Source organism: Mus musculus, chromosome 4 (genome assembly GCF_000001635.26).
Source record: "Mus musculus strain C57BL/6J chromosome 4, GRCm38.p6 C57BL/6J".
NCBI lineage: Eukaryota > Metazoa > Chordata > Mammalia > Rodentia > Muridae > Mus > Mus musculus.
Genome location: NC_000070.6, coordinates 57,094,540 through 57,115,937, shown reverse-complemented (window position 1 = coordinate 57,115,937; position 21,398 = coordinate 57,094,540). Strand labels below are relative to the sequence as shown.

At 47.3% G+C, this 21,398-nt stretch overlaps 1 protein-coding gene across 7 annotated transcripts in view; it reads left to right on the top strand.

Moving 5' to 3' along the window:
- The window catches only part of Epb41l4b (erythrocyte membrane protein band 4.1 like 4b), a 151,197-nt gene that overhangs the window by 27,231 nt on the left and 102,568 nt on the right, over window positions 1–21,398 (top strand). For all 7 annotated transcript variants that reach the window (NM_001355492.1, XM_011250068.1, XM_006538087.3 and 4 more), the window contains one exon: window positions 12,410–12,514. In NM_001355492.1, the coding sequence (NP_001342421.1) occupies window positions 12,410–12,514 (105 nt within the window). Of the gene's footprint in view, window positions 1–12,409; window positions 12,515–21,398 lie in introns of those variants that run through there.

Here is a 21,398-nt window from a genome sequence, read left to right as displayed (position 1 = left end):
TATTATTATTTTGTATGTAGCATCTTGGACTCAAACTAGGGATTTGTGTGCTGGAATTACAGGCAGAGCCTATTACTATGTCCTAGCCTATTACTCGCCTTTTGATGGAAGATGGAAACCCCTGTGTGGAGGCGTCTGCCTTAAAGGTTATTCAGCATATATCCCATCCCTGTTCCTATTTGCTAGAGAACCGAGAGAACTTTGTGGGGCAGAAGCACTGTGACAGGTGACATGATAACAGACAAATGGAATGGCTCCGGGCCATTGTGTTAGGGAGGCCTTTGCCAATGGGAGTAGTACATTAGGTAGCGAGGGACCCGCTGGCAGTGTGAAGATCCTTCTGGAGAGTAGGAAGCACGTTTGCAGTCACTCAGGGCATGCGAAAAATTGAGCTCTGGGAGTCCTTTATCCTTTCTCGGCATCTTGAAGAGTAAGAGCGAGGCCATCCCTCAGACTGACTCTGGGCAGGCGGACAGGGAGCTTTCCAGCACCCCTCAAGAGGCTGGAGGTGTGGCTCAATGGAGAACATCTGCTTCCTGTGTGTGAGACTCTCAGATTGATTCCTGATGTACTCCCACCCGGCTCCCAGCCAAGAACATATTCATAGGATCCAGGCTGATAGGATACTGTGGTCCTCACTGCATCCTGTAAGGGATGTGTAAAGAGAAGAGCCGAGAGCATTGAATCTTTCTCTGCCCAGATCTAAATACAGCTTGGCCCAAAGACAGCTTATCAGCTGGGAACAGACTGATCAATAGCTGATCGATAATACAACACAAAGCCTCGGTGTTCTCCATTGATCTCTCCATTAGTTGATGTTAGGGTGCCAGTGGCTCTGTGGTGGGATAGCTCATAGTCCCTGTCCAGACTCATCAAGGGCCCTCACAGTGGCCCAAGAGGGTCACGTGGGCCTGGCAGCAATACCCCTTGGACTGACTGACTAGCCAAGATGAAAGTACTTTTAAGATGATCCCTCCTTCCTTGTTCAAAGTTAAGAGCAGTTCGTAATGTTGTTTCCGCTGATTTCTAAGAGATTGGTAGCCAGGCAAATCAGGAAATTAATAACATGTGCGCTGCTTTACCAGAAGTCAATTTCTAGGAGCCGCCCAGACTGTTGCTGTTTAGTTCCCTCCAGTGTCTCAGCGTTTGTGTCAGTGTGCGAGCAGATAATCTACTTTGCACACTGCTGTGACTTTCCCGCTGTCCAGAGGGGCGTTTCCTCTCCTACTCTGAGATCTGACTGTATTCCACTTATAACCAGACCGATATTTGCAGGTAGCATTTGGTATTGATGTATTGAATTAGTCTCAAGAAAAAAATTCTGTTTTTCTTCTTTTTCTTTTTCTCTTTCTCTCTCTCTCTCTCTCTTTCTTTCTTTCTTTCTTTCTTAAAAAAGATTATTTATTTATTTTATGTATTCCCCATTGCTTTATTCAGACACACCAGAAGAGGGCATCGTCGGATCCCATTACAAATGGTTGTGAGCCACCATGTGGTTCCTGAGACCTGAAGTCAGGAGACCTTGGGGGTTCTGAAGCTTGTTCTGCTAGCTGGAAGCCTTGTAACCTGGTCACGTGACTTCTGTGAGGCTTAGCCTCCTTTTTGGGAGGGGGCATTATTTTGACACAGGGTTGCCTAGAACTTGGGATCTTCCTGCCTTGGCCTTCTTAGAAGGCCCAGAGATTACAGGTGTACACACCTCACGGGCTCACAATCCAGTTTTGAGTCACTGAACCCTGCTAATGGCTAAAATAGTATTTTTCTTCTCGAGGGTATGTGTATATGTACTGTGAACATGCTTGCTGCTTGCAGAGGCCAGAAGAGGGAATTGTATTTCCTGGAACTGTAATTACAGTCAGTTGTGAGCCACCACATGGGTGCTGGGAAACTGACCCTGGCTCCTCTCTGCAAGAGCAAACAATGCTCTTAATCTCTGAGCCATCTCTCTAGTTGCTGAAATAGTATTTCTCCTGCCGAGGTGACTTATTTGGTAATTTTAGTTGTTCTGTGTGATGGCATCCTTATCTTCTTTGTTTATGATGATTTACGTTATGTCTATCTTTGTTTATCACGATTTAGCTATGTTGACACTGGGGACTTTTCTAGTTATTGTTACTCTCTCAAATTATTCATAGTGATTACTTGCAAAAGAAAGAGCTTTATTTTGGCCTGTGTTTATGCAGGTTACAGTCCAAGAGCAGCTGGCCTGATTGCTTTGGGCCTGCAGTAAGCCGGTGCATAGCGTGGTAGGATCAGGTGGCAGAGGAAAAACCGTTTACATCAGGAGGCAGAAAGTGACACCAGATGGGAGTGGGGTGGGTTTGCATAAACTCCTTCAAGGCTATGTCCCCAATGACCTGAAGACTCCCCACTAGGTTCCTCCCAACTCCCAAAGCTCAAAAGGTAAGCTTTTTCCAACAGTGTCACTCTGGGAACCAGTTCTCAGCACATGGGGACATGCTTAGGCCACCTGGGATGAGTGTGTCTCCGACAGAGAGCTAGCTTTTTTTTTTGTTTTTTGTTTTTAAACGACGGTTCATAGAAAGCTGGCCAGTTGGGGCTCAGTAGTGATAGAACATCTGCCCAGCAGGTGCACAGCCCTCAGAGCCTCAAGTGAAAAGGAAAGGTGTAGCCGCCCTGGCAGGGGTGGAGAGATCCTGAAGAGACATTCTGGATTCTCTTCTTGGTCATCAGACTATTAAAGCAACAGTCCCAAGGAGTTAGAATTCCCCCCAGGAACCTCTTGCTGGGAGAAGGAAAATGTTGAAGCCTGGTGACAGCCAGAGGAGGAGCTTGTGTCTACTCAAAGGACATTGCATACCTACCTTTCTGAGTACACCTTGTAGGAGAGACTGGGACCCAGCATGGATGGGCCAGCAGTGGGGGGAATCACACTTGGCCAGGACTGCTTGTTGTAATTCTTGCCCTGACACCGTATTTAAAACTAAACCTCACGTCAGGATCCCGAAGATGGACTTGGGATGGAGGTGGGCAATGTCACTAGTTTACTCTGTTCTTTTTAACAATGTGACCACCAGGATGGCATCTCCTTTCTGAGCTGAGCTTCTTAGGGCCACCAGGGCTCAGGCACTAACCCAAACAGCTCTGTTTGCAGAAGGAAGGAGGTGAGGAAGGAAGGAGACAAGCAAAATGAGTGGAGACCTGGCAGGTCTGGCAGGGGCTGGGAGCAGGAGGGCCAGTGACTAATCGGGAAAGTAGCACTTCCCAGAAACTGTGGGCTCTAGCCTCCCTCGGGGGCTTCTGAGAACGACCAGCTGTGAAGCCAACTATGATCCCAGGTAGGGCTCCAAAACACAGTCAGACTACTGGTATTAACACGTTAGAAAAGGGATCAAGGCAGGTTTACAAAAATCCCCAAACCAGACTAAGCTCAGTCTCCCTTTTGATGGGATTATTAGACCTCAGATACCTTGAGTTGTAGTAAAATTTGACTAAAAGCACATGGCATTAGGCCCGTGTCCTGCCAGGAGATAGAAGGTTTGGGTTAAAGTGCTCTTGCTCTGTAGGGGTAGGGCACGAGTTGGCATGCATGCCCACCTGCTTTCTTGTTGACAGAGCTGTTGAGCAAGGTGGACGACGGACGAGATCGTTGTCATTTTTCTCAAGAGTGGCAAAGATCATGTTTGGTTTGCTGGAGGGGCCGTAGAACTGGGTTTCTACTCCAGCATGTGTCTCCACAGAGCACAGGGCACAGGCCTGTGTGGAACAACTGTGCGTATTCATAACCAAGCCGGAAGCCTCTCACCACTCAGGTGCCTCTGCTGAGGTCTAGTACTGCCATTCCGCCCAGGCCCACCTGTGGTGCTTCCACATGCCATCAAAGTGAGATGGATAGCTGAGAGATGGAACAAGAGACCTGAACTCTTAATGCACATATATTAGATCTCAGGCCAGTCTAAGGATGATGAAACGTAATGGGAGCAAATTTGAAAACAAGCAAAAAAAACCAGCTGTTCTTCTCTTCAGAGATCATGAGCATAGGGGGATGGGATACAGCTCAGCAGGCCGCTTGCCCATTTTATTCAAGGCCCTGGGTTTGATCCTCAGCACTTCAGAAAGCGTTTAACCCTTGCATGAGATTCCGAAATTTATTTAAAGAACAAAACAAAACAAGGTGGCACATGCCTGTCATCTCAGCACTCAGTGAGTGGTGACAAGAGCACTGTAGTTCCAGCCTGCACTATCTAGTGACACCCTGTGTGATGCTTTGGATAAAAATGGCCCCCACAGGTCCGTAGGGAGCCACACTTTTAGGAGGTGTGAACTGGTTGGAGTGGGTGTGGCTTTGTTGGAGGAAGTCTGTCCCTAGGTGGCAGGCTTTGGGATCTCAGAAGCTCAAACCCAAGGATAGTGGCTCACTGCCTCTTCCTGCTGCCTGTCGATCCACAGCACCATGCCTACCTGCATGCCACCATGCTTCCCGTCATGACGATGATGGACTAAACCTCTCAGCTGTAAGCCAGTTCCAGTTAAACATTTTCCTTTTAAGAGTTGCCTAGGTCATGGTGTATCTTCACAGCAACAGAAGATCTAACTAAGACACCTTGTTTAAGTAAAATAAAACATTTCCGGGGCTGGTGAGATGGCTCATTGGGTAAGAGCACCGGACTGCTCCGAAGTTCAAATCCCAGCAACCACATGGTGGCTCACAACCAATGAGATCTGATGCCCTCTTCTGGTGTATCTGAAGACAACTACAGTGTACTTACATATAATAAATCAATCAATCAATCACTCAATCTTAAAAAAAAAAAAAAAAAGCATTTCCTAGCATCTATAAAGCCCTGAATTTGATTCCCAGTTCAGCATTCAAAACCAGATAAGTAAGGAGGAAATCTATCAATAAGTAGATTTTCATTAGCCTTAAAGAAAGGCCACAGTGGGATACGATTTCTAAAACACCAGTGTAGTCATGTGTGTTAGAGCTGACAAGGGGTCTGATGGGGCCTGGGTGGGTGATGAGGTCTGGGTGGGTGATGGTTGTACTAGAGTTTTGCTCTCAGGTCCCAGCCAGCTGTGGAGAATTCCTCACGGGATTAGAATGGGGAGATCAGACTTTTGAAACAGTGGGTCGTTTGAAAACTTTTGTGGGGGACAGAAGAGTCTCCTTAATCGGTTGGCGCTAATGCTTGCATCAACCTCCGAACGCCAGATGGCAGTGAAGCAAAAAGACGAGCAGGGGAGTGTGCTGGGCCTAGAGTTGAGCTTGCTGCAGGTGAGGATAGGAACAGGGTTTGGAGAAGGGCATTGGAGGCAAAGGAAAGGGCACAAGTCAAGCTGTAGAGGTAGGGGCTGCTATGGAAGGTGGTATGACGTCGTATCTGGGGGCTTCAGAGCTTGGCTGGGATTCAGGGTACTCAGAGGGCCCTAGCAGAGGCCGAACTTGTTAGGATTTAGGCAAGGATGGTTTTGCAAAGTCACGGATCAGGCTGCAGGGCATCCACAAAACACTTGCTTCTCTGGTGAGTGCTCTCCGGTGCAGAGAAGGATTGTCTTGAATGACAGTTCCCTTCAGAGACACAGAGAAGGGTGGTAGTGGACAGACAGGAAACTAGAGGTATCGGGACCGTTTGGGGTCATTGCTGTTGTCTGGGTGTGAAGTGACATGCTGTGGAGGTGGAAGGGAACACAGGCACGCAGGGACACAGCATGGGATGGGGGTGGAACAGGTGCGTTGAGAGGGCTCCTGCAGCCGCTTTACATTGTTTCGACGCTGTGCCTTCCCAGTTTAGCTCACAACTAGAACATGTACACTTATTCAGGGAGCATGCGCAGCTTAGCCCATGCCTTCCTTTGAAGTCTACCTGGGATGCCTAGCATTTTCTACTTCGGAGATGAAATGAGATTTGGACAGTTGGCTTCTACCATCTTTGTTCCACAGCTGGATCTGACCTGTTTGCCTCGAAGCCGGGGCAGGTTGCAGTAAGGTATGGCCAGTAGTGTCTTATCTAAGGTCGTGTAGTTCCATAGTTTGTTTAGGGCATGAAGTGAAGACACTAGCTGTCCAGCAGTCTTCCTCCTTTATCAGAAACATGACTGGGAACCGGTGAGTCAGCACAGTAGCCTCTTGGCTGACCAGCAGAGACTGTGTAGAGTCCCTGCCTTCCCCTAGTAGCTGTCTGTGTGCTTGCCCACCCCAACCTTGCTTGGCAACTGTGGAGTCTTAGGCAGATTTTAATGAGCTTGTTACTTCAGCTCTTGTCAGCTCAGAAGGGGCTGCTACAGGGAGGCATTCTGATCAAAGCTGCTGGTCCTTGGGAAAGCAGTATTGTTGAGATGGGAGGCATAAGAATTAGGCTGCAAGAACTCAACGTAGAGCTTGCTAGAGCCTGCTGTATCAGGGGACGGCTTGGCATATAAATCTGGCGATGAGAACTGCAGACCTGACTGTGGCCCTCCCTTTCAGGACGTGTGGCCTCGGTGGGCAGGAGGTCCATGCCGTGTGTGTCCTAAGCTGCTTTGTACAACTTAGCTTCTCAGAGAGTGCTCAGTCACTGAGGACTTCCTGCAGTGAGCAGGCATAGCTATCCAGGTTTCAGACTATTTATTTAGGCTTTAAGAGAAAGTTCCACTTTTATTTCTTATTATTTGCTGATATGTGTGTCTGTGCATCAGTTTGTGCGTGTATGTGCATTGCCCTTGGAGTGTAGGAGAGGGCATTGGCTCCTGAGGAGTTATAGGCACTTGTAAGCCACTTAACGTAGGTGCTGTGAACAAGCTCATGTCCTGGAAGAGTGACAAATGCTCTTAAATTTTCTGAACCATTAAAAAGCCCAGGCTTTTTAATTTTTAAATTTTATTTTGTGACAGGGTCTTACTATGTAGCCCTGGCTGGGGTGGAACTTGCTTTGTAGACCAGGCTGGCCTCTAGCTCAGAGATCTCCTTGCCTCTGCCTCCCAGATACTAGAATTAAAGGCATTCACCATTATGCCATTTGTTTGTTTGCTTGCTTGCTTGCTTGCTTGCTTGTTTTTTGTTTTGTTTGGTGTTTTGTTTGGTTTGGTTTTCTTGAGGCATGAGTTCATGTAATCCTGTCTGGCTTAGACCTCACGGAAGAGCACAGCTTTGAGCTCTTGATCCCCCTGCCTCTACCACTTGAGGTTGGGATTCAGATGTGTTCCACTGCACTCTCCAACATCTTAATCCCCATTACATACGCAGGACGTGGAATGGCGGCTGGAAGTTGATGAAGATTCAGCAGATACTTGTTAAATGACCGAATGACTAAATCTGGCACAGATGGGGAGACTCGGTTCCTTTTAAAGCATCAAGGATGGCTTTCACAGTAACTTATCTCCTATGGTAACCATTAGACAGCTCTTCACATAATAGCAACAAAATTGTGTTTGGGTAAATGGCCTTGGAAGTGCAGTTGGTTCCCTAGGTGCTGCTTTGTGGAATTCATGATTTGAAAATATTGTAATAAACATATTCCCATGCTTAGGCTTTCCGCTTGTGATGCGTTCTTAGTCCGTAGTTGGTAGCATAGCACAGCCCGTCCACTGCATCTTCTTTTTACCCCAGACCTCACCATACGTTTCCCTGATTATCTGCCTGTGCACCACCTATCTGGGTCCAGATGGGTGGCAGTTAGGCTCTGTGCTTTGGAGATGGAAGACAGAGATGCGGTTACTCAGGTGAGCATGGCTAGACCCTGCCCCCAGGGAGTGAGTGCTCACTCCGAAGCAGTGAGACATTGTGCCAGTAGAGAAGATAGGTACAAAGATGGAGGCACAAGTGTAAAGAAGTGAATGAGCTTTGACTCCACTACACAAAAGCGTATGAATCGTAAAACTGGCAAGATGGCTCAGTGGTCAAGGCACTTGCCACGCAAACCCAACCATCTTTGTAATTACACGTAAAGGTGGAAGGAGAGACCCATCTCCAGAGAATTGCCCTTGGCTTCCACACATGCACCATGACGAGTATACACCCTCCCCGCTGCCACATGCACCAGGCACATGCAATAATAAAATGTTAAAACATATGTATTAGATATCATGGACCGCTTTATAAAAACAGGATATTTGCTGAAACAAAATAGACATATTCAAATGGAAAACTGTGGATGTTTTTCTTTAAATTTCTCTTTAAAACTGACCTTTGGACAGTTGTCAGACAGCAAATGCAATTTGGGAGGGAGAAAAAAAAGTCCTAATTCTGGCACTCTGTCTTCTTTCCCATAACAGCCAGTCCTCGGGACATGCTCCCTGTTGCTCTCCAGTGCAGCCAGCCCCAAGCAACACCTGCTATTGTGGAGCCAATGCTTCATTAAAGAGTTTCCTAGTGGGGCAGAACTAGTTAGGAAAGGCTTTAGCAGCAGGACATGGCAGAAGACCTAGGCTGGGAGGAAGCAAGAGACCGTGTTCCAGAACCAGACGGGCTACCCACTGTGACCCTAAGCAGTTCATAGTTCCCCCAAACCTCTGTCTCCAACCCAGACTTACCACGTAGGCTTCACATGGTGCCCTCGATACGTGGGGCCACAGAAACCAACCAAATCCAGTCTCAAATGCACTCTGCACCCAAGCTGTGCCTCTCTCTACTTGATTTCAAGACGTACCCTCCAATCTGTGATTTCATCAATCCCAGATTATTAACTAATAATGCACAGTGAAAAGGGTCGGAGCACACCGCCACTACGCTTCATTCCAAATGCTATCCTTTGGGTAGAGGCAGGGAAGGGCTCCTTCTGCCATGCCAGAGCCTCCCTTGGTGGACTTAGTGTATCTTCTGTTGGAACAATGAATCCACAGTGGCCTGCCAGCTTCATGGGCCTAGGTGAAGGAAAGGATAAGTTGGAGGGGACTGGAAGGACGAAGATGGGGGGATGGAAGCCACCGTACGAGAGCCCGCTCTCGGCTCTCCTATCCTGCAAAGTCAGCCCTCCAGCCTACAGAGGCTCCAGGTGACTCGCTTTGCCTGTACTGTCAGACATCTCATCACATGGAGCTAGTTTACCCTCCTTCCTCTTAGTCCCACCGGTAGACGCATGCCTGTGACTTTACACAGGATCGCCTTGGGGTGCGGCTGTCCATGCTCCTGCCTCATCGTACACTTAGCCCTCTGCGTCTGTTGTTGCTTTGCAGGAGCTGGTCCAGAGTCTCCAGTCTGTAGTCTAGTGGTAGGTGCTGACGCTTGAAGCCAGGGCCTTTTGATGTTTATGTCCTCTACAGTGAGGCTTCATCCCTACCCTCATGGTTTTTTTTATTTTGTATATTTCATATAGATAGAGATGCGCAGATAAAACCGAGGGATAGTTTGATGAGTTACTGGAATGCAAATGTCCCGTCTCCTGAGATAGAAACCCGAATGCACCAGGTGTATCTCTCCATCCCACCACCTTCTGGGTTCTTCCCTTCAGTGTGACCACATCCTTATTCAAGTTTCCTCACCCAAGTGTGTTTCCTAGACGGTCTGTCAGTGGTGTGTGTGTGTGTGTGTGTATGTACCACCAGCCTAGCTATCACCTCTCAACTCCCTCAACCCTAAGCAACCACAACCTAATTTCTGTCTCTAGGGTTTGTCCACTCTAACGTCTAATGATAGCGTCATACAAGTATGGTGCTTTGTGGCCAGTTTCCTTGCCTGAAGCCGAGGGTCTTTTTATTTTATCCCTATGGTAACATGCATCAGTATTCCAGTCCTTTTTATGGTGAAATAATAGTCCACCAAATGAGTATTCTGTATTTTGATCGTCCATTGATAGCCGTTTTGATGTTTCTGCTTTTCAGGTGTAATGTGTAGAGCTGCTATAAACATCCATGTACGATGTTTTTATGAGCATGAGTTTTCATTCATTCATACATACATATATACCTCCAGATAGACTTCCAGGCCATGTGCTAGTCTGTACGTAACCATTTCGGGAGCTGATAGAGTGTTTTAGAGTGTGGCCGCAGTCTGTTATTTTGTCAGCAGTGTGTGAGGAGTCCAGCGTCTCCAGCACTTGTTGTTAGGTCGTTTCCATCCCAGCTGTCCAATTGGGCATGAAGTGGGGTCTGGTGGCTGTCATGGTTTACAGGTCCCTTGGCTGCTGTTGCTGGTCGCATTTCTAGGTGCTCATTGAACCCTTGTGGATCTTCGGAGCATGATACGTTCCTTTGGCTGGGTCTTAATTAGATACTTGTCTTTTCGTTATTGGATTATAATAGTTCTCTCATTTATTTTGGATAAAAGTCTCTCATCAGACACGGTTGGACCTTGACATCAACTAACTGGATCAAAACTACTGAAAAAAAAAATTGTGTCAGTACTGAACATGTATAGACTCTTCCTTGGTCATTCCCCAAACAGCACAGTGAAGCAAAAACGACTCTCTGCCTAACAGCTGTTGTCTGGGTGGCATGAGTCCGCCAGAGGATTTAAGTCACGTGAGAAGATGTGCATAACTTATTTGCCATGCGTATGAGGGATTTGAGCATCTGTGCATTTTGGTCTTCTTGATTGGTGCTGGAACATTTCCCTTCCCCCCACCCCCCCAGCCACCCCCCCCCAGGGCTGGAGTGACAGCTATATATATGATTTGCAAACTTCCCCCACACCGTGGTTTGCCTTTGCAGTTTTTTAATGTCTTGGTGCCTTCGAAGCACAGAAGTTTCATTCTTGGATACATAGTTCCCTGCTGCTTTTCTTAGCTTATACTGTTGCTGGTAGTGTTTCTAAGCAGCTCTCTTAACTTATACTGTTGCCTTAACCCCAGCTCCGGAAGCATCATGTCTGTGCAATATTGGGAGATTCACAGTTCTCTCTCTCCCACTGAGACCTGCTCCATCTCGAGTGGATTTGCCTGTTTGCTGCTACCTACTCTTCAGTACAGGGAAAGGCCGTGTGACCCTAGCTCAGGAAGCATCATGCCTGTGCAGTATTGGGAGTTTCACAGTTCTATCTCTCCCACTGAGACCTGCTCCATCTCGAGTGGATTTGCCTGTTTGCTGCTACCTACTCTTCAGTACAGGGAAAGGCCGTGTGACGCCTGCCGCTTTCCTGTTGATTGCTGGTGTTTGTAGTAAGGAGTGGGTTCTCCAGTCACGTCTGAAGTTACTGTTTGCTTTTTTTTTCCCTTTGTTCAGTGTGAGATAAGAGTTGAAGTTCATGAAAAGCTTCTTGCTCTGATGGTGTTTATTGTAAAAGTTACCTTTGTCTATCAGAGCATTTATGCACCTTTATCAAAAATAATATGTTGTTCTCTTTCTATACTTTCTCTTCCGTGCTATCCTAATGCTAGGCCTATGCAGTCTGGGTTACTCTATAATTAACTCTTAAGTTGCACTAACTTACATTCTGTCATTACTTCCAAAAATTCTTGGTCTATTCTAAGTTCTTATTTTTTTAATTGGATATTTTATTTATTTACATTTCAAATAATGTTATCCCCTTTCCTGATGCCTTCCTCCCCCAGAAACCTGCTATCCCATCCTCCCTCCTCCTGTTCTATGAGGGTGTGCCCCCACTCATCTACCCATTCCCACCTCCCTGCCCTCGAATTTCCTTAGCCTTCACGGGACCAAGGGCCTCTCCTCCCATTGATGCCCTACAAGGCCATCCTCTGCTGTATACAGCCATATATGGCTAGAGCCATGGGTCCCTCCATGTGTACTCTTTGGTTGGTGGTTTAGACCCTGGGAGCTCTGGTTGGTGCTGTTTGCTTCTTCGTCAGTGTTTTCTTTGACACCGAGTTGAAATGTTTTTGCTATGGAGTTGATTTTATCAGAGACATGTGCCTGCATCTTGCTTCAGTGAGTACTAACAAGCCTTCTGGTCAGTCAAAGGTCTGAGTTGTCTTGCAGTAGCTTCCTGTTTGAGATCTCGAAGCTGGGGAAAGCACCTGTCAGCAGCCTATCTTGCACAACAAATGGAGAAGCAAGAGATGTGGCTTGTCCAAGGTTTCCTGTTATTCATGCTCCGTCTACGGACCACACAGGACCCTGGAGTGTGCCTAGGCAGAACTAATCCATTGAATAAAGTCATTCATCCAAAAAGCTTCCTTCTGTAAGGAAAGACGAGGTTTGACAGTGTTCAGCTGGGCCATGTGATATTTGAATTTTTTTTTTTTTTTTTTTTTTTTTTTTTTTGGTTTTTCGAGACAGGGTTTCTCTGTGTAGTCCTGGCTGTCCTGGAACTCACTCTGTAGACCAGGCTGGCCTTGAATTCAGAAATCCGCCTGCCTCTGCCTCCCAAGTGCTGGGATTAAAGGCGTGCACCACCATGCCCGGCTTGAATATTTTTAATTTCAAATTCTTACTTCACTGAAATAAGGTTAATTAAAAATTTATGAATTGGTATGCATGTATGCAGTTTATGGAGAGAAATGGATTTATAATAATATTTTTGTTTCTTACCCATTTTATCATGCCCTCAATTTTCCTGTTCCTCTTTGTCTTCCAGAAACATGCCAAAGGCCAGGATTTGTTCGACCAGATTGTGTACCACTTGGACCTGGTGGAAACAGATTATTTTGGTCTGCAGTTCCTCGACTCTGCCCAGGTCACGGTATGTCTTGCAGTGATTCATTTCAGAAACGATTGGCTCTTCATGCTAATTCTAGAGCCCTAGACATTGATTGAGAAAAGAGGAAAATTGAGATATTTTCCCAGTAATGAGCTTGGCAATTGATGCTGGTGGTGCCCAAATGAAACACATCCAGGATGCCTATCAGACTGCCCCACCCCCTTTGAGGCCACCACTGACCAGGAGGCTGTGTGCACAGAATACCTTCTGGGGACATGGCTGCACACAGGGGTATATGATAGGAACATTGCTAATGTAGGGGAGGAAGAAGAAACCCCTTTATAGACATCTTTTTGGTGGTAGGTCTAGGGAATCCATTATCTTCCTACAGAACCAGGGTGGGAAGCAAGCAGGTGCTCGGAGCACAGTTGAAGTGGGGGAGGGGAGGGCTTCAGGGGATGGTCACAGACAACCTTGGCCTGGGGGTGGGGGTGGTGGTGGTGGTGGTAAGTCGTCACAACAGACTCACCTCATCTTTCTGGAGACAGATGCTAGAATGAATGACCTCCACAAAGCTCGGTCCATTTATTTCCTTTTAAATTAATGATTTATTTTAAAAAAAACTATTTTATGTCCTATGGGTGTTTGCCTATGTGTAGGTCTATGTATCATGTGCCTGCAGTGCCCAAGGCTAGAAAGGGCTTTGGATCCCCTGGGAATGGAGTTACATACAGTTGTGATCAACTGTGTGGTTGCTGGAATGAAACCCAGGTGCTCTGAAAGAGCGGTCAGTTAACCACTGAGCCATCTATCTGTCCAGCCCTAGCACTTATGTTTCTGAGAGCAGGAGTGACTTCCTAGTTCTTCTTTCCAACAAGCTGTACCTTTGGGTTTCAAAGATAACATATTCGGCATTCTCAACATGTTTTCTAAGTGGCTGTTGTACGTCGGGCTCTATTCTAAGCATTGAAGAGAAGGTGGTAAATATACAGTTGATGTAACAAACATGACAGGCAGTGGACAATTAACAGGAATACAAGAAGATCACTCAGCAATGCAAATATGAGGACCCAAGCTCCTGAGTTTGGACCCCCTCACCCGTGTTAAACAGCGGGATGATAACACATGTCTGTTACCCCAGCAATGCTCCATCCCTGGGGTAAGTGGGGAGAGTTGTACCCTAGAGCTTGCTAGATTGTTAGCTTTGCTAATCTGTGAGCTCCAGGCCCCGTGATAAAAACCTGTCTCAAAGGGTAAGGTGTAGAATGGTTGAGGATTAAATACATCAGTGTTTACCCGCCACGTGCAAACCTGCATGCGCATGTATGCATACGCCCAGACACATACCTACCACACAGACCAATTAGAAGAAGTATGGGACAGGACGGATAGGGTGCTGGGTGAGACCGTGTTTTGGAAGCTGGGTATTCTGGGAACCTGTTTGAGCTGGAGATCTGAAGCTCTTTATACGTGGGAGACACTTACCAGATAGTCCCTGGGGATAGCTATAAGATGTAGCTGCTCAAAACTGGTGCCTGGTAATTGGTTTTACTCTCAGAGAGATGCTGAGTTCTGAGGTGATAGAATCTGGCTGTTGGTGCTCCTGGCTACATCCTCCTGAGAGGGACATCTCTTGGGTGACATCCCACCACTTCCCTCTGGGCCTTAGGACTTCTGTCTGCTCTAAATTCCTTACCTTGAAACAGCTCTTGCTTCCTTGACTGTCCCTGGTTCCTTCTTTGTTCCTCAGCTGGAGAGTTCCTTTACCTCAAGTGCAAGGGAGGCCTCACACCTTCTCCCTCTGCCTCTTTGGCCCAGTCTACTTGCTTAAAGTTGAGCTCTGCCCTCATGGCTTAACATCCATCGAAACCATCTCTGGATGAACTTAGAACTCATGTTGCTGGCCCTGACCGTATTCTAGGCATGGTTTCCTCTCAGTTAAGCTCCATTTCAGCAGTCTCACAGACTCCCTTACTCCCATATTTCTGACCCACCTCCCATGGCCCAGTCTCCTCTTTTTCCTGCCTTCTTTACTGCTTTAGGGGAACGAGGCTTTGGTCCTTATTCAGCCTCTGGTTCTCCTATCACCACAACTGTTCTCTGGCCTCCTCTTGGCAACCAGGCTATCTGTGTGCTCTGTGGCTTTTCCTGGGCTGCCAAACGATGCTGGAGTCGAGTGCCTGTATCATTTGTCTGCAGCAGAGATCACAGGTTCAGCCAAGTCCAATCCTCCAAGCTGTGCATTGGGAGTGTGAGCTGCTCACTGATGCCTGGATGCCCCTTGGTTCATTTTCTGGTTCCTACCACAGACCTCTAGTCAAATGCACATGAATTCTGTCTAGCATCTGTATATCTACAGAGAAGACCGAGGCCATCTGCTCCAAACTCCTATGCTTCTTGCCCTGCACCTTCTAGCCTCTCTTTCTGTTTGTTTATCCTTACTCCATCCTTGGGTACAGGAATCAGCCTGCCTCTACATCTCTCTTCTGCAGCACAGCCTATATGCAGTACAGCCTATAGTTTCTTTCCAGTTGTTTCCTGAAAACCACTGGCTTAGTTGGGGTTACTATTGCTGTGATGAAACACCAGACCAAAAGCAGGCTGGGGAGGAAAAGGTTTATTCCTGAGAGCCGCTGTTGTCTTAATTTGGGTTTTATTGCTGTGAAGAGAAGCCATGACCAAGGCAACTCTTATAAAGGAAAACATTAATCATGGCTGGCTTACAGGTTCAGAGGTTCAGTCTGTTATCATCAAGGCAGGAAGCATGGCACCGTCCAGGCATGGTGCTAGAGAAGGAGCTGAGAGTTCTACATCTTGATCTGAAGGCAGTCAGAAGACTGTTTCCTAGATAGCTAGGAGGAGACTCTCAAAGCCCACCCCCACAGTGATACACATCTCCCACAAGACCACACCTCCTAATAGTACCATTCCCTGGGTCAAGCATCTTCAAACCACCACATTCCACTCCCTGGCTCCCATAGGCTTGTTCAAGTGCATGAATCTGTGGGGGCCATACCTAGCCATAGCATAATGCAAAATACATTTAGTACAACTTCAAAAGTCCCCATGGTCTATCACAGTCTCAACAGTGTTTAAAAGTCCAAAGTACAAGGTCTCTTCTGAGATTCATCCAGTCACTTAAGTATAATTACCTATAAAATTAAAATAAAAAAGCAGATTGCATACCTCTAATATTATGCAGGATATACATTACCATTCCAAAACAACATACTGAGGAAATCCTGGGCAAAACCAAAAGCCAGCTGGGCAAACTCCAAACTCTGCATCTCCATGTCTAATGTCCAACTCCGTTCTGCTTTGTTGCCTGCAGCACAATTCTTTCTCTTTGGCTGGTTCCACTACCTTCTAGCAGCTTTCCTCAGTGGGTATCCCCTGGCTTTGGCATCTTGAACATCTTGGGGTCTCCAAGGCAACTTTAGTGTTACAGGTTCTTGTTCAAATGTCTGGGATCCACACATGGTCTTCTAGGCTCTTCCAAAGGACGTGGGTCACATCTCCAGCTTTGTCCTCTAGCACTCCAGCATCTGGTTGATTCCACTCTGCTGCTGCTGCTGTTTCTGGTGGTCATCCTACAGTACTGGCATCTCTAATTGACTGTAGTCTTCTGCTGCAACTAGGCTTCATCAGTAGCCTCTCATTGGCTCCCTTTATGGTGCCAAGCCTCAACTTCCCTTCAGTCCTGGGCCATCAACTGCAACTGAGGCTGTACCTTACCAATGATCTTCCCCGGTCTCTCACAGTGCCAAGCCTCAGCTGATCTCTGTGACTCTTTCATACCTTCAAAACCAGTACTACCTGGTGACTCTTATATATTACCAAGTCCAGCTACAGCACAAGGTATAACCTTGGTTATCTGTAGAACACAGCTTCTTTGTGCTTATAGAAAACATCTCCCAGATTTTCCTTCAGTGATGCTGGCTTCCTCTCAATCACTGCTAATCTCTTAGCTCCAGCTAACTAGCATCAGTTGTCCCAGTAACCCCTCCACTCTTTACCTTAAAGCCAGAGCACTTGGCTGAAGCTGCCCAGTTCTGCTGCTTATTGGGGTTGGAACATGACCTGCTTTTCGGTTTTTTTTTTTTTTTGTGTGTGTGTGTTTTTTGGTTTTTGTTTTGTTTTGTTTTGTTCCCCAACACCCCCCCCCCCACCCCCGAGACAGGGTTGTATAGCCCTGGCTGTCCTGGAACTCACTCTGTAGACCAGGCTGGCCTCGAACTTAGAAATCTGCCTGCCTCTGCCTCCCAAGTGCTGGGATTAAAGGCATGTGCTACCACGCCCGGCATGGCCTGCTTTTCTATTACATCATTACTAGCTTTTTGTTTCCCAGTGGTTTTCTTCACTGCCTAAGCCATATTCTTCAGCAAAATATCACAAGAACAGTCTCTAGGCCTCATAATAAAATTCTTTTCTGAAACCTCTGGAGCCAGGTTTTCACAGTTCATATTATCCTCAGGACCAATGTCTTCCATATTCCTACTAGGGTGGCCCATAAAGCCCCACTTAAACTATTCCATGGCTTCCCAAACCCAAAGTCCCCAAATCTACATTCCTCCAGACAAAAATATAGGTAGGCCTATCACAGCAACACCCCAGTCCCTGGTACCAACTTCTGTCTTAGTTTGGGTTTCATTGCTGTGAAGAGACACTATGACCAAGGCAACTCGTATAAAGGACAACATTTAACTGGGGCTGGCTCACAGGTTCAGAGGTTCAGTCTGTTATCAAGGCAGAAATCATAGCAGCATCCAGGCAGACATGGTGCTAGAGAAGGAGCTGAGAGTTGTACGTCTTGACCTGAAGACTGTTTGCTAGGCAGCTAGATGGATGGATGGTTTCAAAGCCCACTTCCACAGTGACACACTTCCTCCAACAAGGCCACACCTTCTAATCCTGCCACTTCCCGGGCCAAGCATATTCTAACCACTACATAAGGGTTTTTATTGCCGTGATGAAACACCAGACCAAAAGCAACCTGAAGAGGAAAGGGTTTATTTTGCTTATACTCCTATATAACAATTCACTGTCAAAAGTGTTCCGTAACACACACAGGGTAGGAACCTGGAGATGGGAGCTGATGCACAGGCCATGGAGGCGTGCTGCTTACTGGCTTGCTCTCATGACTTGCTTAGCCTGCTTCTTATAGAATCCAGGACCACCTGCCCAGAGATAATACCACTCACAGCGGGCTGGACCCTCCCCAATTGATCACTAATTAAGAAAACGCCTTACAGCCAGATCTTATGGAGGCATTTTCTCAATTGAGGCTCTCTCCTCTCAGATGACTCTTGCTTGTGTCGAATGGACATAAACCTAGCCAGTACAACCACATCCAGAGTTTCTCTGTGCTCAGCATCCTCTGACCACCCCAGCCTCTGACACTCCTGAGCCTTTCATTTCCCCGACGCTCATCTCTATCCAGCCTCAGGTGGATGGTGCTTTTCATTAGTCCTGGAGCTGGAATGGGTCTTGATCCTGGTCCTGGGTTCTGACCCATCCGGTGGCCTTCAGATAGCCAATCTCTTCTCTCTTGGCTTCAGTTTCCTCACCTGTAAAGTGAAGTTTGGGTCCCAAACCTAAGAACTCTCAGTCTTCATGGTCAGTGACCAGTGTGCAGGTGCATCTGCTCCGGGGTCTCCAGGGAGGAAGCCATCACTTTTGTCTTTAGAACCAAGGGCTTGTTGGCCTGCCATCAAGTCCTAGTCCTCAGGGGACCCCTCAATAACCTTTTATCTTGCTGGAAAGCTTTGGATGTGACTGTTATGAAAGGCTTTGCCATGAAGCCCTGCTGACTTGGCTGGCAGGCATTCCCATTATTGTGCCCTGTCACCGTGTAGCAGGAGAGATGTTCACAGCAGGTCCCAGGTGTCCCGCGCAGACGACATCTATAGGTGTCTTGGCTCTGCTGGTCCTGGAGACATTTCAGCATCTTACTCTACAGACATGAGGGACTTCCTGTAAGGCAAGTGTGGGATCCCCATCTGCTTTCAAGTCCAAGGATGTAAGAGATGTGCTGCTGCCTCCAGGGCCCTTCCTTTTACAAAACCCCATCTTTGCTTTTTCAGCCAATTCTGTCATAGACTGGGCCTGATGGTGCCAGCTGCCGTTCGTGCCATTCTGTTGGGCCTATCCCCCCACTGACGGGTCTCACGCCACTTAATTTCTGGATGTCCCTCTGTGTCATCTCCACTCGTGGTTCTTCAAATCCTGTCCTGAATGTTTTTCCTCTCTGTGAACATGGGAGCTTATTGGCCTTTGCTGAAGAAGCCCTGTTACGCATCCTTGGGCTTTGTATTTGTAGATATAAACAAGCAGTTCTAGGGACGTAGCCCAGCAGTCAAGAGCACTTCCTCCTTTTTCAGACGACCAGGGTTTGGTCCTAGTACCCACATGGCAGTGTGGCTCACCATTACCTGTCACTTCAGTTCTAGAAGATTCAGTGTTGTCTTCTTTATAGTACACCATGGACAGACACCCCATGTGGTGCTCATAATACACTCAGGCACTCAGCATGCACATCAAAGAAATGCATCTTAAAAAGTTAATAGATCTTTCTGACTACATCCTAAGACTTATGACTGCCTCTTCTTTACTTGGGATCAAGGCACATCCCACTAGCAACCCTGACGGGCAAGGCATGTGTATTTCTTTTCACCTGATGGAAAACCTTTAGACCTTAGAGAATCATTTAGCAGCACAAAACGTTTTCAGTTTCATGTATACATGTATATGTTCCTGTCCTTGTACACTGTGTTCTTGTCTGTAACATGTGTGTATGTGTGTTGGGGGGGGGCGGATAAAAATAGATTCGGGGCAGAAGTCAGGAGTCACGGGGGAGAAAAGGGTTAATCTTCTGGAACCCGGTTGTGGGTCTCTGGCGTAGTCTGTTTCATATTACAGTAGCAAGGTACCTGATGCAGGGTACTTTATAAAGAAAGCAAGTATATTTACCTCATAGTATTAGACATTGAAAGTCCAATATGGATGGCTTCTGAGAGAGGAGTCATAATACATTGGAAAAACAGAAATTAGAAGTGGTTGGGTGCAGAAGAGGCCATGTGTGTGGGGTGGTCTGACTGTAACTACACAGAATTGATTCAGTCCCCAGAACTTAACCTGGGCAGTGGGACTCTGTAACCTAATTTCTTTTTACCAGGCCCGAGCCCATCCCTTAAAGGTTCGATACCTCAGCAGCACAGGCCAGGCTTCTAGCACACAAGCCTTGGGGGCCGACTTTCTTCAGACCATAGCAGTCTCTTCACTCCTGCGGGACAGGGTGGGGGTGGGACACAAAGTCATCAGGGTGAGCGCACTGAGAAGACGCAGCTCATTGGAAGCCTGCGGTGCGTGTGCTGTCTGTGGGAGAGCGCTCTGCAGAGTCTGCCGAGATAGCTGCTGGGCATTACTGATGTTCACAGGGTCTAGGAGGTGGTCAGATGCCATGGGAGGTATTTTTGGGAAGGAAGCAGCAACAGATGGGGCTCTGGGAAGAAGTGATTCATTGGAGAGGGCTTATTGCCCCCCTCCCCAGTAGAGTCTCCCCCAAATATCCACATCCCCACACAGCCTCTGACATGAGCATCCAAGGGTTGTGGTGGTAGGGCTTTGGCACAGTTTTGTGTACACCAATCTTGTATCTCCAGCTCCTTGAAAAGAGCCAAGCCTGGTTTCCATGGTACCCTGCCCAGCCCTGAGGCAACTGTCAAATCCTGTTGGCATCATCTATTTTTAGCAGTTGGTGCTGGGACCTCCAGTTTCCCTGTTTTGTATCCTAAAGGCAGGCCACCCAGGGACCTACTCTGCAGATCCACACTTGGGATCAGCTAGAGCTTGGGAGTGAGCTTATATAAGTAAGCTCTCTGCAGAGAGCTGAGGCCCCTGCCTGAATCCCACCCCCACCCCCAGGCCTTTGTGCTACCTGGTCATGGTTGCTGCTATTGACTGAGTTCCCCCTCTGAGCTAGTGCTAAATTAAAGGCTTGCATGACTTCCGCTCAGCATCCATCTGTGAAGCTGGCACAAGGCAGACCATCTTATACAGGGGGATTAATCTAAGACTCAGAGAAATCGGAAACTTTGTACACAATAAAGTAAGAACAAAGTCGGGATCCAAAATTTGATCTGACTCCAAAGTCTGGTACTTTGCACTGGACTATATAGGTATACACACATTAAACATACACACACACACACACACACTCGGAAAGAGAACATTTGCCAAACTTGACCTAGAGCATACCAGGACTAAGTTCTTTAGTTGCAGTTATGAGCTAGATAGACACTGTATTCCGACTAGGGAGACAGACAGACAGACATTTCCCATGGAGTAAGTACCGTGTGGTCAGTCCTCTAGCAGAGGGTGGCCAGGCTCGCAGAGAAGAGAGTACCTGAGTGTCAGTGGGAGTGGGGTGTGGGAGGGGTATGAATGGACACTGATGTGTCAACAGGAGAGGCAGGAGTTTCCGGAGAGGGAAAGCAAGACTTTAGGACAGGACTCTCAACAGAAGTCTTCTTAGAAGACGCCTCCCTTCCCTTACAAGGGGCACGTGTTGTATAGGACACGTGTGGCCCTGGAGTCCCCTCCACTGAACCCTTCCCAACAGGAATAGAGGTGTTTTTATGGCAGTACATTTTACAGCATGAGATTCAGGGAAGATGATTTTGTCCTTTCTTTCCAGCCACGCCATGTGTTGTTTTTCTTGTTCTTTACGGCTTTGAGTCTGGCAGGTGAGAGTCAGGTCTGTGCAGCAGACTTAACACACAGTTGTGGAGGCTGCTGGAGATACTGCAATGCCCCTGGCTTCCTGCCGGTCCTGTCTCGGAAGGTCATTACCTGCACCTGTGCCTCATGCCGCTTCAAGTAAGAAAAAGGAGCAGGGCTGGCTGGAGCCAGGGCCAAAGAACCCACC